General features: G+C 44.5%; 2 protein-coding genes across 2 annotated transcripts in view; one reads left to right on the forward strand and one right to left on the reverse strand.

Moving 5' to 3' along the window:
- Positions 1–25,618, reverse strand: part of LOC136679711 (syntaxin-1A) — an 89,273-nt gene that overhangs the window by 52,491 nt on the left and 11,164 nt on the right. The window contains exons 2-3 of the mRNA XM_066658376.1: positions 24,008–24,082; positions 8,054–8,153 (exon numbers count right to left, since the gene is read on the reverse strand). Coding sequence (XP_066514473.1) covers positions 8,054–8,153; positions 24,008–24,082 — 175 coding nt within the window. The remainder of the gene's footprint in view (positions 1–8,053; positions 8,154–24,007; positions 24,083–25,618) is intronic.
- On the forward strand, positions 10,779–12,036 carry LOC136679712 (gamma-crystallin M2-like). Its single transcript, XM_066658377.1, has 3 exons — positions 10,779–10,799; positions 11,006–11,248; positions 11,752–12,036. The coding sequence occupies exons 1-3, from the start codon at positions 10,785–10,787 to the stop codon at positions 12,034–12,036; spliced, it is 543 nt and encodes a 180-aa protein (XP_066514474.1). The 5' UTR covers positions 10,779–10,784.

The raw sequence follows: 25,618 nt of genomic DNA on the forward strand, positions 1-25,618 counted from the left end.
CGGTTTAGTTTCTCAGCCACGTATCACTCCTCCATCCCTCACACCCTCGTAAAGTGAAGGCACACACACCTCAGCGCAGAGAAAAGGCCACATGACACAACCATCACCCTTCCTCAACAAAGACTGGCCTGTAGGCACGAACAGATCTGACACCTCTCGCATGAAACAAAACTAGAAGCATGGTTTATTAGCCAACATTTGTAACGGTCAAACCTCGCTATCATGTTCGGGTTTCTCAACGGTCCTTCTCTAATATCTCAGATTTAACCTGGCTTTTTCTGTCATTATTCTTCATCCTCTCTGTTTAGTTACTGTAACCCCACAGCACCTCCCAGAATGCACCTCATTCAAATCAGCCTCTCAAGGAACTACATAAATGTCCCTGTAGTCCACAGGAAAAATGTCTCAGATCCAAACCTTCCTCTGTGCTGTTGTTTCCTACCACTGTGTAAAACATGCCCAAGGTTATGTGCATTTTTCAAAACATCCACCACATAATGGATTACCGGCAAATGCTTGTAATCTGCTCAAAATCCTTTATTCATGTCCCAGAGTGAAGTATTTATGTCAATAAACATGTCTGTCTTCAGAATGACAAGACCTTGTGTGATTGGTTATGAACAAAACAGTCAAAATGTTTGGCCACATTCTGTAAGTGTTTTTTGAAAATGCACAAGGCTGCACTTTTACTGTGAGGTGCATATGAATAAACATTAATAAACAAAGATAAACATTACTGTATGTGGGAGATTGACTGAAAGAGATTGGACAAGGTTCCTGCTTTTCACTCTATGTACTGTAAGTCAATGACAGACTATGTTATACAGAAAATAAAGGCAAGACTGATTAGCACAAAGGGAAAAAAATCCAGAAATCTAAACATGAGAAACACCCTTTAGGCAGAGATGCACATATAGGGCTGCGTGGGGGAATTACACTGGAGTCTTCCTAGGCCTCCTGACGCTCCTGTCTGTCGGGACAGAGATTCTCATCGACATCACATCGGATATCTTCCCTTGCAATGCAGTGTGGAAAGTCCTCTCCAGCCTCTACAGGCATCAGCTGTGATGTCCTCACACGCTGCATCTACAGCAGCTAGCAGGGTCATCCGAGTATGTGGCTGGCTCCTTCTTATTTCAGGCTGTTGACCCTGGATATTTCCTTGTTGTTGTGTTCTGTGTTGTGCTCTGCCTATATATGTCAGGCAATTGAAGATTCATGAGATGCACCTCTGAGCTATTTTAGAGAACTGCTTGATCATTGTTTGATCTACAGCTTCAAACACTCCCCTTTATCAGTGAAAGTCATGATTCACCTGAGAGCTACTCATCAGTTCAGCAGACATTAAACAAAACATGTCAAAAACAGGAATATGTATATACAGCAGTGGCGGATGCTGGTCTTTCAAGGAGGGGAAGCTCAATCTCGGTCTACATCATAACATGTGTTGGTTTATTTATACGTAAATTCTACCCTCCGTTCCTTTTTAAGAAAATGATCTGTACCCTGTCGTACCAGCAAGGCGTCTTTTCCAGGGACTTGACTAGTGTCCTCTCAATGGCCAGCAGAGCTAGGCTGCTTAAACGGCCTTGGCCCATGTGAAGTGTGTCCGCCTGTGCTCTCACGGATCTTTACACCAAAGGGTCGCTGATTCGCTCGTTTCGCTGTCAATCAAAAAGGGATTCAGCCTCAGACAGATCATCCAATCATCATGCAGAAGCTGAGCGTCCGGGCCAGCCGAGGCCAGCCCACTGCCCCACAGACCCCCAGAGACGCTGAGTGTCCGATGGGCGGGACAAAGCCCAGCATTTATCCAATGACTCGTCTCGTTTCGCTGCACTTCGCTGCTTCGCTATTGAACTCTGTGGATGCTCAGCGTCCTCACTGTTTAAAGCACTGTGAAGCTGCGGGAATGATTGAGAGGAAAGCCGTGTCTTTACCAGTGATAAGAAGCTGATTCTGAACAAAAGTTGAGTGCGTTGTAGTGCATATTTATTCAATGACACGTACACACAACAGTATATATTTCATCACTTATTTTTTTTTACATTTTAGGGGAAGTTGAGCTCCCCTTGCAGTCTTAGAGCAATCGCCTCTGATATACATATAATATATACATATAAAATATGCTTCACAGATGCAAAATATGCTTCACTTGACAATTGGATCAGCATTTTTGAGGTGCACAAGGAACTAGATGATGTGGAGTTTGTGCAATAATTCTGAGAAATTAAATTCTGATCTGAGAAATGCTCCAAAATTACTGAAGAAACCTGTAAGACGTTGAATGTTGTTGATAGCGTTTTTATTATTGTTATTATTTTATTTTTTATTTTTTTGGAGTGAGCGGATGAGTTCATTCAGAGCACAGTCCAGATCAGTTACTTGTTTTATTGTTTGTTTTTTAAACCAGGGTAACTCCCTCTGTGGCCAGTTGCCCTTTCAATGGAGTTTTATTGGGTTATAATCAGATGGGGTCAGTATTGTTTTCCTGCTTCAGTGGGATTGGGTTAGTGTTTTGTCAGATTGGGTCAGGTTAGAACTGTGGGGTTCTGTATGGAGATGGTTGAGGGCAGAATTTGTTGGGGTCAGAATGGGGTCAAAAATAAGGTCACAGATAAATGGAGAGTTGGCAGAATATTCGTAGTCTGGATTTAGGTTTAGATCCAACTCGTAGGTCTTATTAAACCTCTGGTTTAGCTCTCGACAACATTGACAGACAGAAACATCACACAGACAAAACTTGGTAGGACTCTTCATAAGAATGAGCACCGGGCTTGGTGTAAGATTGGCACCTCAGATCTGATTGCTCCTGCGGCCTCTGAAAACGTGAGATACATATGAAGAAATCTCCTCCACAGCAGAAGGGTGAGTCTATTGATCGGCTGATATATTGTTCAAGTTCCACAATGGCGGCTTTTAGCGTTAGATTTAGCTCAAAGCCTTTTCAATCTGGAATTGCTCTCAGTTGCCAAGACTATGGCAACGCATTTTAAAAAGCACCAGAAGAGAGAAGAAAGCAAACTCCTTCTACGGCTTTATCCTGATGGCGTTCTGAAAGAGAACTGAACAGCGATTTCTGGGTAATGCGTTTCTCTAACATGACAAATGCACATTTAAGTGTTCCGAAAAGAATAAAACAAGGAGCAATCAAGTTCTCCACAGGCAGGTGGCTGGCACAGTGTCGTCTAATTGAGAATCATGTGGAACGTGATAGTTAGGGCCAGAGAAATATAATGACACACTGAGGGGTGGAGGGGGAGTTGTGAGCTTTGATGGAAGCACAATTTCCTGATAAGCACCAGGTAAAGAAAAGAGCAGCCGAAGAAAAGGAACCCACGTATTCCACTGTTCCATTATAAATTGCTCATGCTTTTCAGTCAATTTCCAAAAGCTTAAGGTGCACCTACAATGATTGTATAAGCTTCATAATAAATGTGCCACTCAGGAGCAGCGGTGCACAAGCCTTAGGTCACTGTGCACTTAGGGGCTTAATGCCTCCAAATATTGGGCTCTGACGCACTGGAACTGCTTTCTCGGGAGTGATGCAAGTTCAGTCCAATACCATACACTGATAAGGTGATCAGTATGTAGGAGGAAATCAAGAGCTTGCTTCTGATCTGAGAGCATCCACAGGTGTAAAGCCCAATTTATACTTCTGCGTCAAACATACGCCATAGGCAAAGCGTCGACGTGAACCCTACGCCGTAGTCTGACGCACAACCTCTCCAGAAATTGCTTCACTACGCAGACCGCAATGACTGTGATTGGACTGTGATTGCTTAAACAACAGACATTGTTTGAGTTGAACTGAAGAAATACAGAAACATGAACACCTCTTCTCCACACTATAGGGACTGCACACAGCAGCAAATTCATGGCAAGAGATTTTCTCAGACATGGTGTGGATGTTAGGGATGAATAAAAAGGTCAAATAAAACCAAAGAAGAATGAGGATGTCCGAACCGATGTCCTACTCCCTAAAAAGATTTATAAAATGAATACTACTCCACCACTACATTGCATACTTCATAGGATAGTGGAAGATGTTTGAGATTCATCCCTAGAACAACGTAGACACCACGCAGAAGTATAAATGCTCACAACGGCGTAGGGCTCTTACGTAACCTACAGAATAGGCTCTGAGTTGAATCCCTTTTCTTGTGAGAAGCCCTTACTGACGCCAGAAAATAGCCATGAACGATGCTGCTGATGTTCTCAGAGCAATGGATTTGGATTGTAACTGGAAAATGCAACCAACTTCTGAGACTGAACTTTGGAGGTGTGGAAGAATATCCCTGCGGAGAATGGACAGAAAGTCTCCTGAATAGACAGGGGCTGTATTAAAAGTGGAGGGTGGACCCACAACAGCTGTTAAATATAGATTTCAAGTTTATTTCCTGACGCTGAAAATGTGAGTGACATGTACTGAATGGACATTTGACTGGAAATGAAATAAATGAAGGGCAGTCTCTGACGTTTGCACAGGAGTGTAGGAATATATAGAAGCAGAGTGGAAGGGAAAGAGAGAAAAAAAGCACGGGGTGGTGGAGTGAGCGTGGGGGTCTAATGAAATTACAGGCCTGGGAAAAAGTGCAGACTGCAGGGTTTTACAGCTTCATCAATGGTGTTTAACGTGTCCATCAATGGGCGATAAGTAGGTATTTTTGGATCTGTGTGTGTGTGTGTGTGAGGCTAATCATGAGAAATCAGAATGGATGTAGAGCCATGCAGGTGGGAACACTTCTGTATATTTGCATGAAAATGTTTCAAATCTAAAACTTGACTTTTTCTTTTTTCTTGTTTGTTTATCTCCCGAGTTATGAGTTGTCTCCAGTTCCACCAGCCTTGGGAGTGTGGGGGCCAGCATATACTTTGTGTGAGACACCAACTCACCAATTCTTTTCAAACTGCTGCTAAAAATAATAAAACAATGCAGTTAAAACAATGCAGGAGAATGCAAACTGCCCAGATCTGTCACATCATGCTAGTTAGTCCTTTTGGTACTTTTCCACTACATGGGCCCTTCTCGATTTGTCTTGGCTCAACTCTGCTTTTTTGCTTTACCCTTAAAGAAACATGGCCAGTGGTCCCTGGAACCGGGTTCTTTTTTACTCCCTGCTCTCTCATTGTTCCAAGCGAGCTGAGTAGGGACTAAACCATGAGGTGTAAACCATGCAGAGCACTGACTGGCCAGAGAGAGACATCACTTTAAGCCACGCAACGCTTGCCAACTGTACAATCTCCAAACTACAGTGAGGTTCACATTTATTTTTATCCAATGGCAGCTCATAAAATTACGCCATGGTCTTACAAGTGTGGGAACTTGCTTTGGCTGTATCCACCTAGACTGACAGCTGTTGGTCAGTTAAAGTTTAAATACAATAATAATAAAATGTACAGACATTTTTTCCGGAAATCCTTAGGCCCTCTTCGGAGGGACACTAGTTAAACATGGCACTTCACGTTATCAGGGAAACTGGATCAGATCTGGGCTGAAGCCGGACTTTTCTCGTATCCATGGCAGCAAGAACAGAGAACCGTGTGTGATATGGAGTCAATGGGGTCAATGTAGAGCACAGAAACATCTTCACTGATAACAGCTCTCACACCCCTTCACACACAATGAAACACACTCACACACATCAAACAGGGGATGGATAGCTAGATAGACTCATCGACAGATAGATAGATGGATATATAGAGAGATAGAATGGAAAGATGGACAGACAAAAATAGAGAAAAACTGAAATTCAGACGATAAATTCATACAAAGATTGAACAGACAGATAGATGACATCTCTCTCTCTCTCTCTCTCTCTCTCTCTCTCCAATGACATGCTCCTCAGTTCCTCAGCACACTGCAGGGCGTCGGCCTGTAACTAAACCCATCTGCACATCATTAATTACACTGACATTTCAAACAGGAGCAGAGAGGAGAGAGAGAGAGAGAGAGAGAGAGAGAGAGAGGGAGAGAGAAAGTGATCAGCCTTCATATCTCCACAGCATCCACACCCCCTGCGCCTCTACATCTCCCCAACCATTTCTGTGGCCCCCCCAAACCTCCACAGACTCTCCATACCTCTACACACTTACACACATCTGCAAACCTCCACAACAAATATCTTCCAAATTCTGCACCTCCTCCACATTACTACAACCACCTCACAGCGCTTACACACATCTGAGCACCTCCACATCCTCCATATCCTTCACACCTCCACACCTCCATTCTTCGGAACGCCACACTTTTACAGCCTCCACATCTCAAAAACACAGTCTCCAAGTAGTTACAAACAAATTCCTTGTAAGTGTGAGTATATGTGGCCAATAAAGCTTGATTCTGATTGCCTCCTGACATATACTGCTTCTCCATAGCTACATCCTCCACACCTCTACAGACTCCAAATGTCCACATCCTCCACACGTACACATCCTCCACCTCCACATCTCTACAGACTGCATAAATCCACATCCTCCACCTCTACAGACTTTATACGTACACATCCTCCACCTCCACACCTCTACAGACTCCATACGTCCACATCTTCCATACGTCCACATCCTCCACCTCCACACCTCTACAGACTCCATACGTCCACATCCTCCACCTTCACACCTCTATAGACTCCATACGTCCACATCCTCAAACCTTCACACCTCTACAGACTCCACACGTCCACATCCTCCACCTCCACACCTCTACAGACTCCTTACGTACACATCTTCAAACCTCCACACCTCTACAGACTCCATACGTACACATCCTCCACCTCCACATCCTTACAGACTCCATACGTACACATCCTCCACCTCCACACCTCTACAGACTCCATACGTCCACATCCTCCACCTTCACACCTCTACAGACTCCATACGTACACATCCTCCACCTCCACACCTCTACAGACTCCATACGTACACATCCTCCACCTTCACACCTCTACAGACTCCATACGTCCACATCCTCCAATTTCACACCTCTACAGACTCCACACATCCACATCCTCCACCTCCTCCATACGTCAACATCCTCCACACCTCTACAGACTCCATACACTCACATCCTGCATATCCTCCATACGTCAACATTCTCCACACCTCTACAGACTCTATAGATCCACATCCTTCACCTCCACACCTCTACAGACTCCATACACTCACATCCTCCATATCCTCCATACCTCAACATTCTCCACACCTCTACAGACTCTATAGATCCACATCCTCCACCTCCACACCTCTACAGACCTCCGCACCAATGACCAGACCACGTAACTGAATGTGTGGAGGACGAGGAAGGGAGAATGAAAGAGGCGATCGATACTGGCCAGCCAGTTGGTCAGCAGGTGATTGAGTTTTGGCACTTCCTGCAGGGGCAGCCTAGGGTCAGATCGATCTCAGCATCCAGAGAGAAAGAGCAGAGGGCCGGGGGAGATTAGCTGGAACCTTCACACACCTGTGACTCATATGGGACCCTGGAAAGGAGATGTGATGCAGCTGCCAGTGGGAGAGGCAGAAAACTGTGTGTGTGTTTGCTTTCATAAGCTGACTGGACAATAGATTATTAAACATTTCTAAAAATAATAACAGCATCAATTCTGCAGACTCCAGTGTCCATTTTAGATCAGTCTTCCAGCAGCACATTGAAGCAGAACCCAACACTGACACACACAGGTTCCAGGATGATACCTGGGTGTCTAATGACACTGGTTAAGGTTGGGCATGTTTTAGCTCATCAGCAAAAACCCCAGATCTAAAAGCTCTACTGGAAGGCTGAGAAATACTGGGGTGGTTGTACCCATCTAGTGGACACCTGGCACTGGACAAGCTGCGGCTGTAATAGGACATCCCCCTATTGGTCAGTGCTTGTTTATGAAGTGGATCATGTGCTGTACGTAGGCGGTGGTTCATGGGGGTTAGGAAGTGGTGGACATTGATGCAAAAAATGATGCTTAAACGTATATAAAAATTATAAATTGATTGATTGATTGATATAATGGGATTATAGAGGAATGTAACACATACAGTAAAATATATGTCAGTGTCTTACTTTCATCTGGGTTTGGGGCGGCGAGGATGGCGCTGTGTTTCCTCTTTACCTCCTCTACCTTCTCAGCCAATGAGTCGATATATCCACGAATCTCCTCCACCTGAGAGAGAGAGAGAGAGAGAGAGAGAGAGAGAGAGAGAGAGAGAGAGAGAGAGGGGCTATTAAAAATGGCCAATTAGGCTCTTTCAGCTTTTCAAATCTTCTTTTTTATATATTTCTCCTTAATCTAATGGGCTGCCACAGTAGATCATTAATATCCACATATTCCACTTGGGCGAGGGTGAAGGTTAGGACCTGTTTCCGTCAAATAATGTGAAATCTTCCACAAGTTCTTTCTGAACTTCCACTAAAACAAGAGCATCGGTGCTCAACAAGTTCGGAGGAGAGAACCAATGGATCATCTCCTAATGATAAGGCCCACGCTTTGACAACTACACTGAACGGGACCCACTAAAAAACCTATACCACAAAGCTCTTGAATTCACAGTAATTTCAAAATAACTTCGGGGAGCTTTTAAAAGGCATTCAACCCTTTCCTGTTACCAGCACTGCCAACTGATCTCTGGACATTTCTTAGGAACAAATCATGAATAAATTAGATATTATCTTAATGATTTAATTACCCAGAAATACATTAGGATCAGTGGAATTCCTTTTAATCATTTGTTGGATTAAAAGGGAGGTCCCTGTCCACAGGAACCTGATAAAAGCTCCTACAGAACTCTTCAGAGACCTGTGGATTCCTCTTGTTTCTTCTATTCAGCTTTAGCCATCTGCAGGATCTAAAGCAGGCAGTTCACCTGGAGCTTTAAAGCAGGACACAAAACAGCTCTCACTCAGCATATATGAATTCACTTTGAAGCGGGCACTCTGACTGTGAGCGGGTGCGTTTTGAAGGCTGGAAATATGTCTGTGTGCATGTGTGTGTGTGAGAATGTGTATAGGGGAGAGAGAGAGACAGAGAGAGAGAGAGAGAGAGAGAGAGAGAGAGAGAGAGAGAGAGAGACAGAGAGATAGAGAGAGAGACAGAGATAGAGAGAAATAGAGAGAGATAGAGAGAGAGAGAGACAGAGACAGAGAGACAGAGAGAGAGAGAGAGAGAGCGAGAGAGAGAGAGAGAGAGCGACAGAGAGATAGAGAGAGAGACATAGAGAGAGAGAGAGAGAGAGAGAGAGAGAGATAGATAGAGAGAGAGAGATAGAGAGAGAGATAGATAGAGAGATAGATAGAGAGAGAGAGAGAGAGAGAGATAGATAGATAGAGAGAGAGAGAGCTCCAGACACACCATGACCCTGAACTGGATAAGCAGCTACACACAATCAATGAATGAATATTAACATTGACTGCTATGATCCAATAACACTGAATCAATAACAGTGCAGTGTGACAACTCTCCAGTTATTTCATTTTAAAGAAAACAACTGCACTCACCACTTCAGCATACACACACTCTCATTTACATACTTCAAACACACACACACACACAGCTCAAGGCTGCTAAATTCTAACCTACTTGTAATAACTCATAAAAAAGTGATGAATTCATAATAAACAGATATTTTCCAACATGTTAATACCACCCTAAGCAGAATAAATGCCCCAGACTAGAAACATCAGGATATTTCAGCCTCTGAATGGTCAGTGCAGTGAGTACTGTTCAGAGTAAAATATATTAATATTCATAAGCTATTTCTGAGTGCTTATTTTAACTCAGCTCCTCAGCAATAAATAAATTACAGGACGAATAAAGGTGGAATTATATTTTACACTGCGTCTCTGATAGGGTCTTTTTACAAATGCATCATAAAGCCATTAGTTCACATGAAAATATGGGTAACATACTCATAAAATACATATATGAATAATGTTTACGTGAAGGACTGGCGCCCCCTCCAGGAGGTGTTCCCACTTTGACCCCAGTGCCCCCCGGGTGAGTTTTGGACCCACCAGTTCATCACAGTGTTTTTAAGCATACATAAACGTCATTCCTGGTTCTGTTGTACAATATAACGTTTGTGAAACTACAGTGCACTGCAACTATACTCTGCTAAAAGTGGCTGTGTACTTTAAACAGTGATAATATGTATAGCGATGATTCTGTTATTTTAATAGATGTGAGACTAGATCTAATTTAATTACGCTCAAGTCACCTGTTACCAAACATATGCTTCATAATGAGCAGTTATTATAAGGATATTATAAAGTCCTAGTGGAAAGGCCTATAATAACAATGCATGTCTTGTGCACATATGACTGAGGAAGTAAGAGTCTCACAGGTTTCTCTGGCAACACCAGACAGGCTCTTTTTGTTTCTACAAATTCCTCAATAGCCCAATATGCTAGAAAATAATAAAGGGCTCATCATTTTTGGAGAACCCACAAAAGCTATTTACATACAGCAGAGATAACAATGGACGATAATTGTGTGGGTGTGTGTGTGGGAAACCTATAGGGCATAAAGACTATAGTTGGCCTGTATTGTCTTGTCTGTGGGGCCCATTGTAAAGTCTTCTGGAGACTGAGTCATATGGAAACATGGCGAAAGGCCTTCAGCTGTCCATGGGCCTCTGTGTCATGTTGCTTGCTCAGGGCTTTACACAATAGGAGGCACATATTCTTTGATTCTGGTCAGGTATAAATGCAAGGGTTAAAGCAGGCAGGGTGTCAGTTCACCAGCTGGAAACTGCTCCAAATCGCAAAGCATCTGCTTTGAAGAACAACAAGCTCAACCATGAACATGGGCAGAGTAAGTGAAACAAATATTCGAAAATGAAGCAAAGCGAATTGTCCACTTTTAGCAGTTGGTTTAGCGTACTGGGTGACACCACTGACTTCCACACAACGGACTGGGGTTGGAGTCTTAGCTCGGGATGGAATACCATGCTAGACTGCATAGTATATTTCTTATATGAAATAATAATGTAAACAAATGCACTCTCTTTGTCTGAACAGATCATCTTCTACGAGGACAGGAACTTCATGGGCCGCTCCTATGAGTGCAGCAGTGACTGTTCCGATATGTCCTCCTACCTGAGCCGCTGCCACTCCTGCAGGGTCGAGAGCGGCTGCTGGATGGTGTACGATCGCCCCAACTACATGGGCAACCAGTACTTCATCAGGAGGGGAGAGTACAATGACTACATGCGCATGTGGGGCATGAGCGACTGGATCAGGTCCTGCCGCATGATCCCCATGGTAAGATTTTAAGTTTGGTTTGAACGTGCGAGTAAAGAATTTAAGATTTGCAATAATAGCATAGTAGCATAGCACAGTGGATAACGCTGCAGTCCTCTACGCCGAATAGAATTAGTTTCCTAGTGTAGCTAAAAACACAAAACCGTAATAATAAGAGTCCTTGGGCAAGACTCCCAAATCTTCTAACGTTCCATTTATTGAAATTTTTGAATACACATTTCTAATTAATCAAAGGCTCTTTTAAAACTTGGCCTTGACACATGCTACTTTTCACACTATAACATTGTCAGCACAGAATAGCAGTTGTCTTGATACATTCTATGGGAGTTGCAGTGCTGTATTAGCACAATCTAAACAAATCCAATTTAACTTTGCAGTAAGGTGTGATGAAAATATTGGATGTAAACAATCACACTGCAGTCTTTAGAATCCATTTATACACTTGGCATTGGAAAATTCATCAGCATTCATAAGTGACCAAAGTTGCTCGTACCCCTCAACAGCACAGGGGACCCTTCAGAATGAGGATCTACGAGAGGGAGAACTATATGGGTCAGATGATGGAGGTGACCGAAGACTGCGACTCCATCATGGACCGTTATCACTGGTCTAGCGGCTGCCACTCCTGCCACGTGATGGACGGCCACTGGCTGATGTACGAGCAGCCCCACTACAGAGGCAGGATGTGGTACTTCAGGCCCGGAGAGTACAGGAACTTCAGGGAGATGATGGGAATGACCGGCACCAGGTTCATGAGTATGAGGCGTATCATGGATTCCTGGTACTAAACAGTTTCTCTAATGTGGAGATTAGCAACCGTTAAATAAATTGATCAAAAATATCTCTGGTTTTGGTGGGGTTCTTTCTTTTTTCTTTATTAAGTTGTACATCCCATAGTTATGAATAAAAACATGGCATTGGTACAGAAGCGTACACAGCATGCTACTATGAATTAGAAACCTAGGTATATGTTAATTTCTAGCGCTTCTGTGCGATTTGAAATGATGTGTTAGTACCAAGCAAGCTATGTATGTTCACCTATGGGACTTGCATTGCTACATTATCATCAAGATAATAATATACAATCTTTATAGAACTTGCTGTGTTCAGTTACCAGCAAGCAAAGGTACACATTCACTTTCCTGGTTCCCAAACTCCACTAGAACTCATTCTAAAATAAACAATATTCGCCATCACTCCAGAGAACCCATTTTCACTGCTACACAGCAGTGGCTAATGGCTAATCACCCTCCAGCACTGACCATGCCATAGTACAGAAAGCAGAAGCTAAGATTCAATAATTCATTCATTTTCTGTAAGCGCTTATCCAGTTCAGGTCGTGGTGGGTCTCTAGAATACCCAGAATCACTGGGTGCAAGGCAGGAGCCCTGGAGGGGGTGCCAGTCCTTCACAGGGCGACACACACTCACACATTCTCTTACTGACTTAATTGTAAGGTTTTATTTTTTACAACAAACTAAATGAATGAATGCGATCTATGTATGTGTCAGACTTTCAGACTGCACATGACAACAGGCACGTCAGAGTAGACCGTCTGTGCTGAAGCAGAAAAAGGTGGAGAGGTGCGGGAAAACCACTCGATCGCCATGTCTCGTTTTAAATGCCTCTTCATTTTGATTGGTTTTGAACTCTAATTTGCTAGAGCATCTATACACTATACTATATACACTATACTAGTGCTATATTTCAATTTTGGCCCATGAAACCTTATATATTCTTCCTGATAGTTCAGACACTTGAAGTATTTTTCTCATGCTCATCAACCACCTGAAGACGCTTGACCAAACTGTAGATGCTCCTCTGAATTTTTACTGGCTTTTTCTGGAGCCATTGTTCCTTTTCACCAACTGAAGCATTCATTCATTGATTATCTGTAACTGCTTATTCAGTTCAGGGTCGCGGTGTGTCCACAGCCTACCTGGAATCATTGGGCACAAGGCAGGGAATACACCCTGAAGGGGGTGCCAGTCCTTCACAGGGCACACCACACTCCTTACAGACAATCACCTGGAGGAAACCCACACGGACACAGGGAGAACACACCACACTCCTCACAGACATTCACCCGGAGGAAACCCATGCAGACACAGAGAAAACACACCACACTCCTCACAGACAATCACCTGGAGGAAACCCACACGGACACGGGGAGAACACACCACACTCCTCACAGACAGTCACCCGGAGGAAACCCACGCAGACACAGAGAAAACACACCACACTCCTCACAGACACGGGGAGAACACACCACACTCCTCACAGACAGTCACCCGGAGGAAACCCACGCAGACACAGAGAAAACACACCACACTCCTCACAGACAATCACCTGGAGGAAACCCACACGGACACAGGGAGAACACACCGCACTCCTCACAGACAGTCACCCGGAGGAAACCCACGCAGACACAGGGAGAACACACCACACTCCTCACAGACAGTCACCCGGAGAGGGCAATTGAACCCACAACCTCCAGGCCACTGGAGCTGTGTGACTGCGACACTACCTGCTGCGCCACCGTGCCGCCCCCTGAAGCATTCAGCTCATTTATTTTCCCTTATGTTTTGTGTTAATAAAGCAGAAAAGAAAGAGTTGGAGCATCAAGTCCATTTATTTATTTTGGAGTAAAAAGAAACCCTCAAGTGTGCACCTGTAGCCTCCTAAATAGTTTTAAATGCAATTTAAATGTAAAAATATTATTTAAAAAGCCGGTTTAATATATTCATATTCACACATTCATAAAAAAACATCTCTTTAACCATTTTTTATTTATTTAGTTTATTGAACCACCAAAGGGTTGCGCCCTGCGTTTATAAAACTCCATTCATTTATTTAAAGCCCTTCCTTATCAAACCTCTTTAGAAATTCATCTTTGTTGCTTCTAATCTAACATCCAAAATATACCAACACTACTTTCCATTAAACTCACAACAAATATCACTCCACCCTCACTTCACGTCCTCAATCCACCCCCCCACCCCTCACCTAAAATTACTCATTATCTCCTTAATGGCCTGCCTACTGCATCTGCATTTTTAATACACCCTTAATCAGCTAGTTTCCACCAGGCGCTCTGTTACTTTATCAAACAGCAGGTTGAGGTGTTATGCGTCCGCCCAGAATGCAGATGTGCCTTACACGTCATTAAGTAAATGAGTTTAGAACTTAACAACAATTTGGTTGTAGGCCCATGCGCACAACTCTCAGAACCTGAGGCTGTGTCCCATATTTCAGTGACAGGCTTCTATATCCTTACAGATGTACAGGTGTCGATTTATGCACCGTGTGACCCACTGTTTGTGGACATCCAACATTTCATGCCCTGAAGGGTATTAACAGTGAGTTTGTCCCAGTTTTGCTTCAATAACTTCAAGCTAGTGCTAGGCAAATCTAACAAAGCTGAGTAGGAAATATTACGTGTAATTGAACCGTAAGAGGGCGGCACGGTGGAGCAGCAGGTAGGTGTCGCAGTCACACAGCTCCAGGGACCTGGAGGTTGTGGGTTCGATTCCCGCTCCGGGTGACCCTCTGTGAGGAGTGTGGTGTGTTCTCCCTGTGTCTGCGTGGGTTTCCTCCCACAGTCCTGAAGACGCTTGACCAAACTGTAGATGCTCCTCTGAATTTTTACTGGCTTTTTCTGGAGCCATTGTTCCTTTTCACCAACTGAAGCATTCATTCATTGATTATCTGTAACTGCTTATTCAGTTCAGGGTCGCGGTGGGTCCAGAGCCTACCTGGAATCATTGGGCACAAGGCGGGGAATACACCCTGAAGGGGGTGCCAGTCCTTCACAGGGCAACACACACTCACACATTCACACCTACGGACACTTTTGAGTCGCCAATCCACCTACCAACGTGTGTTTTTGGACTGTGAGAGGAAACCGGAGCACCCGGAGGAAACCCACGCAGACACAGGGAGAACACACAACACTCCTCACAGTCACCCGGAGGAAACACACGTTGGTAGGTGGATTGGTGACTCAAAAGTGTCCTTAGGTGTGAGTGTGTGTGTGTCTGTGTTGCGCCCCCTCCAGGGTGTATTCCTGCCTTGCGCCCAATGATTCCAGGTAGGCTCTGGACCCACCGCGACCCTGAACTGGATAAGCGCTTACAGATAATGAATGAATGAACCATAAGAACATATGAAATACAGAGTCAGTCGCATACTGATGTTGGATTATTGCTCCTGGATCACCAGAACCACTCCAAAGGTATTCCACTCACTCCAGAACACAGTTTTACTGCTCCATATTCATAAGCAGTGGATTGGCCTCAGCTTTCTTTTCAAAATGCTTCTAATGCAACAATGTAAGAGTTGTATTTTTTGCTCCTGGGCTCCCCCTACAGTTGTGAAATGTAAATACATTTTTACAGCACTCTGCTGAAATCAAGTAAAGGGGGGTTCTGGTTTCACCAGAGGTCACATAATACAGTTACACAATTACATTTCTGCAGTGCTGAGCCTGGAGTAGTAATGACAGAGTCTCTATTCTCCCTATGAGAGCTCAATAACTTTGAAGCTGTAATATTAAGGTAAAAATATTACCTTTATTTAAGCATTCCTTCAATGCATCAGTGGATACAACAAATTGAGACCTATTACATGAGCTGGCAATTGCCTTTGCTGTCTAACACTTTAGAAAAAAAACATTGTGGAAGAGGAAGAGCCATGCCACCCTCCTAGAGAAGGCCAATTTAACTATCCAGCATTCTTTGTTTAGGTTTGTTTCCATTGTTAGCAAATAAAATATCACATCTTCTACTTAGAAACACAAACACTGTGTGGATATAAAGTACATAACCTGCTCCGTCCTCACAAACTCTCCTCTTGTTTCTTTGAGCTTGGAGTCAGAAGTAAATGACAGAACATTGCATCATGCGTTTGTTAGCACTGGTGATCCGTTAACTGTGATCTCTGTGTGTTAATTAGCAGCTGCTGTGACACGTCTCTGAGCTTTGATTTAGAGGCTTTCACCCAAGACACAACATCTCCCATTCAGACTTTATCAGCTTGCTCCCCCCTTCAGTGTTCAGCAGGCCTCCCTGCCCTCTTTATCGATCCTCTTATCACTCCAGTGCCTCCTTAAGACCTGGATTTAATAAAAGATGGGAGTTAATCCACACTAACACTGTTAATATAGTTAGTCCTGGGATTGGAGAAGCCATTTATACCAGCTGTGTGTTTAGTCCCATTGTTCATTAGCTTCTAATTGTTCATTAGATTGAGACAGTAGTCCATATGGTGAGGTTAGCTAACAAACTAGCTAACGCAGCTAGCATAAACACAAAAAACAGAGCAAAAAATTGGCTTGGACAGTGTTGCATGGCATGTGATGCTTGCACAGAGAGACAATTAGTATTTCCTCTATTTTATGGAAAGCCCTGTCCCTTTAGGTCATCACGGCCAAAGCAGCAGTGCTACTGGTCAATTCTGATTTTCCGTATCAAATTGCACCAGTTTTTCATGACGATTGTGGCTTGAAATCACTCACCGCATCAAAATTCATTAAAATGCACATCTACAAATGAAAATGAATTAAATTAATTTGATGAAATTAATTAAAAGTTAAAACCATAGTGTAAAACATGGCTGAACGCCAAACTGTTCCCATCACATAAACCTCAAGCTTCACTCTTGCTCTTGTTTGCAGCTCTGTTTCCACTTCAGAGAATGCTAGCAACTTAATTGTTTGTTTTATCTTTTCAACTATTGCCTTTTCTCAGTACACTTCACATCCCCTGACTCTCCAGGTCACATCCATCCTGTCTCATGTGACCAATTCGGTCAGCAAAAAAAAAAAATATATATATAAAATGTGTATCTTGATAGTGACGGAATAATACCTGGACTGCCTCGGTGACTCATTCTGTGTTCTCGATAACAGGAGGTCTCACTGACGTTGGGTCACTGCTCTCCGTTTTCCGTCGCGCAGCAGAGTATAGAGGAGCATAATAGAAAAGAGCCACTCGGACGCAGAGAGGCATTGGTGCTCAATAAAGACTCCTCAGGTTCTGAGAGGTGAGGTGATTCAGTGATGAGCGCTTTGCTGCACAGAGCTACAGGAGCTTAGTAAAGGCTCAGTCCTGGTGCGTATTCACACACTGTGTGTCATTTGTAACAGGTAGAGCTGAAGATGTTTCATATTTTGTGCTGCAGTGAAAAAGTGAGCAAGAGAGAGAGAGACAGACAGACAGACAGAGAGAGAGAGAGAGAGAGAGAGAGAGAGAGAGAGAGAGAGTGAGAGGGAGACAGAGACAGGGAGACAGAGAGAGAGATAGAGAGAGAGAGACAGAGACAGGGAGACAGAGAGAGAGATAGAGAGAGAGACAGAGACAGGGAGACAGAGAGACAGAGAGAGAGAGAGAGGGTGGGAGACAGAGAGCGAGAGACAGAGAGAGAGAGAGAGTGGGAGACAGAGAGAGAGATAGAGAGAGAGAGAGACAGAGACAGGGAGAAAGAGAGAGAGACAGAGACAGGGAGAAAGAGAGAGAGATAGAGAGAGAGAGACAGAGACAGGGAGACAGAGAGACAGAGAGAGAGAGAGAGAGAGGGTGGGAGACAGAGAGCGAGAGACAGAGAGAGCGAGAGTGAGAGAGAGCGAGAGCGAGAGAGAGAGAGTCAGAGGAGCTGTTTTTATACCTGTCTCTATCAAATCTACACTTGTATACATAAATGAAGGGCTCTGTATTGGAGGGTTAGTGAGGGTCTAACGGTCCTTTCTGACCCTTGCTGATACATTCCCATAGACAACGGCACATACGCGTTATCTCCCCCTCCCTCCTCCGAAACACTGCCCCTCTCGCTGTCGAAACACCACGCTTAGAGGAAGAGTTCAGCAGCAGGTCAGCCCTTCTTCATTTCTACACTGGACATTCAAGGCTAATACATTATATTTCTATAGTGTATGATAACTAATGAAGTCCGCTACTTCAGGGGGGGCCTGTATTGGACAGATGTTCCATGGTGCGCACACTCACAGCTGGAGTAATCTCCAAAGCAAAGCATTACATGAGATTAATGTTGAACATGAGATTAAGGTCACCCTGCCCAATGCCAAGCGTGGGATAGCACGGCGTAAAGACCCTCTGCATTGGGCTGTGTGTTCCCTGAAACAATGAAACACCATCCAACACCTTTGGAATGCCATAGTGAAATAGCTGCACGGTTCTTTGTGAAACCAAACATGGTTCTACTATGGCATTGCTCATGCCATATTTAATGGTGCCTTTCCAAGAGTGAGTTTGAGGGGTATAAAGCACCCGGGTGACAGGGCTATGTAGCAGTGGAGCTTCTTAAAGGAGCATCATTTGTGATCCAGAAATCCAGAATGAATCATCCCACATCAGTAGCAGCAATGCTTTAGTTGTTGGATGCCATCAAATCCTCACTGCAGTGTTGTGTGAAGTTTGCACAGGTGAGTACAAACTGCTACCCTTGATTTCAGGGACATGTTGGGGGAGCAGGTGTCCACAAGGTCTGATACAGGGGATGGTGGTGACACAGCAGACCGCCTTTGATGCATATGTGTGTGTGTGTGTGTTGGCACAGTGACAGATGTCACAGCTACCAATGTAATGGTAGGACATGAAATCATAAAGAGTAATATCATAATGTTGGGTCAGTGAGGGTCCAGATCAGAGGGAAGGAGGAATAAGGAATAAGCCCATACACACTACCTGGGATTAGTCTTACAGTATGTGGCTTTTATTTCATCCCACAATTTTTTTTATCCCTAAGTTCTCCCTAGTTATTGGTATGAATCTGATTCCACCCCCTGCCTCTACCACTTCGCTCTATCCCTCTGTTTTCCCTAGGGGTAGAGGGTCTCAGTTTCTTGTTGGGAAAGAGGGGTAGGGTGAAGCGTTAGGGTGACATGACCCTTGAAACTGATTTTTCAGAGACACACTCAAAACAGTGTTATATACACCTTGTAAATTACCAGTCAGATGCAGCACTGTGAGGAGGCACTGGAGGCATATACCATCCTAAATTGAACTAAAGTCCAGCAGGAAGTTGCAGCACTGTAGCTCTCCTCTGATATCACTGCAGACTGGCAGAGATGGTGCTGATGTATCGAGATCTTGAAGGGTTGCCCTGTTTTGTAGGGGAAGATTTTAACCACTACACCCTGTAACTCAGTTCCAATGGACGATATGACACTTATAAACAAGGGGTAGGTTAGAAACCACCCCACCAAGTCCATATTTCAGTTTTCTTGTGTGTGTGGGGTGGTTGTTTGCATCAAGCCAGCTGACACTTGGCCTTGAAAACCCATAATTGCAACCGTTGCATACGACTAATGAATTACTACAGCGGAGAGTGAGACAGATTAATGATACATAGACACGAGGGTTAAAGAAACTGGGGCTAATCTGACGTGGCGATGGTTGGGGTCTATTTGAAGTGAGGGGCTAATGATCTTTGTGCTTTGATCTGGCCTCAGTGAAGGTGACTCAGCTCTTTGAACTATGGCAGCATGGATCTCCTGCTTTAAAGTGAGGGTTAATCTGACTGTCATGTTAACACATGCTCTAAGACTTTCACTCGCTCTCTCTCCCCTGTTCTCTTCGTATGCAAAGTCTCCCTCTCGTTCTCACACTCAAAAATACCTTGTTCAATGTATGTACACATTAATGTGTGGATCTGGAGCCCAATGACCCACACACTGTGAAACAAGACCACCCCAGTCAGATTTCTGTGGGCTGCTTAATTCCAAAAACATGGGATAAAGCGAGCCGCTCGTGACTCTGCTCTGCTTCTGCTGTCAAGTGCTGAGACTTAAGAACTGCCCCGCCCCCAGTGTGAGATTCTCCAATCACTGCTCTGGACTCACGTTTATGTGAGATTTCAAAGACGAGGTAAACGGAGCAAAACAGACACGAGTGTTGAGAAATAAGAGCAAGGAGTAAAATGGAGAAAATGAGTACGAAGAAATTAAGAGAACCAAGCGAAAAAAAAATAAAAAGCAGAGCTTCTGCTCCTCACCGCTGTGTATTTGGGTCTGAGTGAACAGCGAGCAGCTCATTACCATTTAAAGGAACAGGCACTGAAACTCTGAACAGAGCTGTTTATAGGTGCGGGGTTTGTGCCTTGTGGGTTTTTGACAAACTTCATTAAGACCCAGAACTGTGTTCACCTGTGAAAAAAAATGGGAGAATATGTCCGCTTTAGGCGCAGCAGGTAGGTGTCGCAGTCGCACAGGGGCCTGGAGGTTGTGGGTTCGATTCCCGCTCCGGGTGACTGTCTGTAAGGAGTGTGGTGTGTTCTCCCTGTGTCTGCGTGGGTTTCCTCTGGGTGACTGTCTGTGAGGAGTTGGTGTGTTCTCCCCGTGTCCGCGTGGGTTTCCTCCGGGTGACTGTCTGTGAGGAGTGTGGTGTGTTCTCCCCGTGTCCGCGTGGGTTTCCTCCGGGTGACTGTCTGTGAGGAGTTGGTGTGTTCTCCCCGTGTCCGCGTGGGTTTCCTCCGGGTGACTGTCTTTGAGGAGTGTGGTGTGTTCTCCCCGTGTCTGCGTGGGTTTCCTCCAGGTGACTGTCTGTGAGGAGTGTGGTGTGTTCTCCCCGTGTCCGCGTGGGTTTCCTCCGGGGTGCCTGTCTGTGAGGAGTTGGTGTGTTCTCCCCGTGGGTTTCCTCCGGGTGACTGTCTGTGAGGAGTGTGGTGTGTTCTCCCCGTGTCTGCGTGGGTTTCCTCCAGGTAACTGTCTGTGAGGAGTGTGGTGTGTTCTCCCCGTGTCTGCGTGGGTTTCCTCCGGGTAACTGTCTGTGAGGAGTGTGGTGTGTTCTCCCCGTGTCTGCGTGGGTTTCCTCCAGGTAACTGTCTGTGAGGAGTGTGGTGTGTTCTCCCTGTGTCTACGTGGGTTTCCTCCAGGTAACTGTCTGTGAAGAGTGTGGTGTGTTCTCTCTGTGTCTGCGTGGGTTTCCTCCGGGTGCTCCGGTTTCCTCCCACAGCCCAAAAACACACATTGGTAGGTGGATTGCTGACTCAAAAGTGTCCGTAGGTGTGTGTGTGTGTGTCTGTGTTGCCCTGTGAAGGACTGGCGCCCCCTCCAGGGTGTATTCCCGCCTTGCGCCCAATGATTCCAGGTAGGCTCTGGACCCACTGTGACCCTGAACTGGATAAGGGTTACAGATAATGAATGAATGAATGAATGTCCGCTTTAAGAACATTAGTCTGTATCATACTTAGCTCTAGTGCTTACTATTTACTGTATTCTGGATATAACCAGCATGATTTATCTCCCCCACTCTGGGCTTCAGGCTGTGTAGCAGCTGGGTTCAGGTTTTAATGAACTTTCTGACAGCTCTGTCAGTCTGCGTCGATACTGAGGCCGAACACTTTGGACGTTTTTGAGCCGAAATCAATAGATGTGGAGATGGATGAGCTGCTTTGGGAGTTACAAAGAAGAAGAGGTAGTGACAGTAAATTTCTGTTCTCATTAAAGAACTGTGTAACAGGCCTCTGTCTCATTCATTTACATCTGTATTGGAAATGTTAACACTATCATTATATAGAGAGTCTATCCATGTTTCGTCATCATACAAAGTATAACTGACTACAAAAACACAGAGGAGCTGGAGAACTGGAGTAGTGCTGAAATCAATAGATGTTGAATTCTATCAGCTGCTGAAGTGGAATGGTGTCAATTTCTGAACTCATTAAACAAGAGGTTGGCAAAGCTGGAGGACACCTAGTCATCCAACAGTTCTCCTCATACAGCAGTTACAGCTTCGAAACTTGAGGCAGGGCTTGGTGGGTCATGACTGAAGTGCCCTTGAGCAAGGCACGTAACCTCCAACTGCTCTGCGGGTGCCGTGGCTAGGGCTGCCCACCGCTCTGGGCATGTATTGTCACTGACCCTAATGTTCACTAGTGTGTGTGTAAATTTGTGTTTCACTGAACGGATTGGGTTAAAAGCGGAGAACATATTCCTCGGTGTGCAAGCCGAGTGACCAATTAAATTGATTCTAATTCTAATTCTCACACACATTCACTCACACCTACGAACACTTTTGAGTCGCCAATCCACCTACTACACCTACTGTGTGTGTGTGTGTGTGTGTGTTTGTGTTGCCTTGTGAAGGACTGGCGCCCCCTCCAGGGTGTATTCCCGCCTTGCGCCCAATGATTCTTGGTAGGCTCTGGACCCACCGTGACCCTGAACTGGATAAGGGTTACAGACAATGAATGAATGAATGAATTCTAATTCTACGCTTAATGCTGGAGCACCTGGTTTCCTCCAGGTGACTGTCTGTGAGGAGCGTGGTGTGTTCTCTCTGTGTCTGCATGGGTTTCCTCCGGGCGACTGTCTGTGACGAGTGTGGTGTGTTCTCCCTGTGTCTGCGTGGGTTTCCTCCTGATGACTGTCTGTGAGGAGTGTGGTGCGTTCTCCCTGTGTCTGCGTAGGTTTCCTCCCACAGTCCAAATGCACACATTGGTAGGTGGATTGGAGACTCAAAAGTGTCCATAAGTGTGAGTGTGTGAGTGAATATGTGAGTGTGTGTCGCCCTGTGAAGGACTGGTGCCCCCACCAGGGTGTGTTTCCGCCTCACAGCAGGCTCTGGATCCACTGCAACCCTGAACTGGATAAGGGTTACAGACAATGAATGAATGAACAATTACAAACAACAGTACAGTTCTCTACCAGCAGCTCCACAGATTCTGTAAGAGTGCAGGCTGCTGTGACTCTAATATTCTTCCAGTAAAGTGCCAGTTCTACTAGATCTGGGGAAATGAATTTGGCACGTCACCTATATAAACAATGTATCTGCAATAGTCTTTCTGTTATGTGCCCTTGGACTCAAATGACAGATGACTGTAGAGAAAAGAAAAGCAACAAGAGCAACAGAACTGCCTTGTTCAGACCTATTTTTCAAATTATGGACTAGGAAAGCAAACGCAGAACAATATGAGAGCTGGCAGCGCTGCTCAGATGTTTTTTAGCCTTTGAAACAGCCCCAGTGAAGAGTGGGGACCACTGCAGTGATTTCCAGGCTGAGAATACACACACTTAACGACACAGAGAGAGAGAGAGAGAGAGAGAGAGAGAGAGAGAGAGAGAACGAACAGTGGTGAGCCTCCGGCTTATTTTCCCTTTTAGACATTCTTCAGCAAAGCCCTTTAAACCCACTGTGGGAAGCTGCAGATAGCACTTGTTATTTCCAATTTCCCACTATTTTAACATTACCTATATTACATATAAAATCCAGAAGGCATTTCTATTCTGCTCAATTTGATGCTTCTGCTTGAGGTGGTGAAACAGACCATGTCAGTGTCACTGCAGCGCTGAGAATGATCCACCACCCATATTCAAACCTGCTCTGTGGGGGTCCTGAACACTGAATAACAGGGTGAAATGGGGCAAACAGTTTGTAATTGTAGATCTCAAATATGAACAAATACGGTCCGCTGAGAGAATGGGTAATAAGTGCAAAAACAGGGAGGTCATTTTAATGTCCTGAGGGGTTTGTGACCAATTACATATGTTTATTATAAAGGTTTTAGTGAAGTGTTGTTTGGAAATGTTCAGAAGTGCTGCCATGTGAAAATGTATAGCGAGTGAGTGTGTGTGAGTGTGTATGAGGCAGGGAAAGAGTGAGAGAGAGAGACCTGTGTCTCTGACTGGTCTGACAGTCCACTCGTTTCTACTAATGTGTTAAAGCCAGGGCTCAGATGGTCATTCTGGCTGTAAGAAATATTCTAATCTGAGGAACGTGAAAGTGAGATTTCAAAACGACGTACCTGCTCAAAGAACTCGTCCATGAAGCCTTTTTCCATGCCTACTGCCACCTCCTCCTCCTCCTCGGTGTCCTTACCCTGCAAGACAAAATCATCCATTTCATTTTAGCACTTAAAGTCTAGCTAAAGAGGACTTTTCAAGCTGAGACTTACCAAAATGCACTTAAACTCTCTCCAGGCTGAGAAACTTTGATTGACAAGACATTTATTTGTTCCACATTTCTCCAGGAAGCAGTTTTTATTTCAGCTGTTTATTTCAGTTTTAGGGTTTTTTTTTTAAAGGAAAGTAATGGTGTGGACCTGTGAGACATAAAGGCTACAGTGACTCACATATGAGGGTTTTTGCCTTAAAGTTACACACATCTGTTTGTTCTGGGCTTTTAGATTGGGTGGTGAAGAAGAAGAAGGTGAAGAAGAAGAAGGTGAAGAAGGAGAAGGAGGAGAAGAAGAAGAAGGTGAAGAAGAAGAAGAAGAAGAAGGTGAAGATGAAGAAGAAGAAGAAGAAGGTGAAGATGAAGAAGAAGAAGAAGAAGAAGGAGGAGAAGGAAGAACCATTATTAATCCCCTACCATTAATTACCAATAACTGTGTTAGAGTGATCCTCTGTCTCAGAGACACATGGAAAAAGTCATGACCACAGGCCTGAGACACAGCACTCTTCCCTACAACCTCCATTTGATTTCATTTTCATGCTGGAGGGAAATGAACAGTGGTGAGGGCTCATCACCTAGAGCTGATGAAAAGTTATGGAGCGTGAGTCATTAGACCAGTCCTCTCCATTGATTAGCACAGCGGGTCAAGTGATTAGCTGCCTGTTATTCAATCAAGACCCTGTGAGACCGACAAGCACATAACAAGAAATGGCGAGGGAGGCTCATTTCCCAGCCGTCTCGAAGGGAAGGGATTATGGAATTAGATTAAGTTTACTGAACTATACAGAACTATCAGCCACTACATTAGAAACAGAGAATGCAGAGGTATAACTTGTGTCTGGAACAAAACGTCAATCTGAAATCAAAATGGATGTGGTTTTTGCCGTTATCTCATGTCCTCAATCATAATCAGTGCAGGTCACTGTGTCATATTGTAGTGGAGACTTGAAGAGGCCGGGACTTACTGGGGAGTTCCCAGAATGCACCACGGCTCATCCTATTTACTGTTTAGGGGTTATTTTAGAAATGTGCATTTGGGGTGGTTCATTCATCCGAGTTGTATCCACCGTCAGTGAGTTTTGTGTGCTTGTGGATAAAGGCTCTGGCTGCCTGTCCTTCCCATACACCAAGCTGTTTCCTTGCTTCCTTTCTACACTTGTGCCCTTTTGAGGGCATAAATAAATGTTGTTTGTTTACAGTTAGGCTCTGTCTCAATACCCATTTTCCAAAGCCATTACAAGATCATTCAAAAGACACAGATCCTGTTAAAGGGGGTCATCTACGATTGTGGGGAAACACAATTCTCTCTGGGTTGTTTACATTCGAGATCTCCGCATCGTTTAAGGTGGAACGGTATGTTTGAGAGGAAAAAACGACTCTTGTCTTAAACGTGGCAGAAGTTTCACTTGTCTGTAAGTTTTTATTCAGTGTTTAAATTACCATGGAAACTCATTTGTAAATG

The sequence above is a fragment of the Hoplias malabaricus genome, chromosome Y (genome assembly GCF_029633855.1).
Source record: "Hoplias malabaricus isolate fHopMal1 chromosome Y, fHopMal1.hap1, whole genome shotgun sequence".
Classification (NCBI taxonomy): domain Eukaryota; kingdom Metazoa; phylum Chordata; class Actinopteri; order Characiformes; family Erythrinidae; genus Hoplias; species Hoplias malabaricus.

Excerpts from the sequence above, each read along its gene's own strand:
- LOC136679712 (XM_066658377.1), top strand. Across the intron at positions 11,249-11,751 it reads CCTGCCGCATGATCCCCATG|CACAGGGGACCCTTCAGAAT; the intron begins GTAAGATTTTAA and ends ACCCCTCAACAG.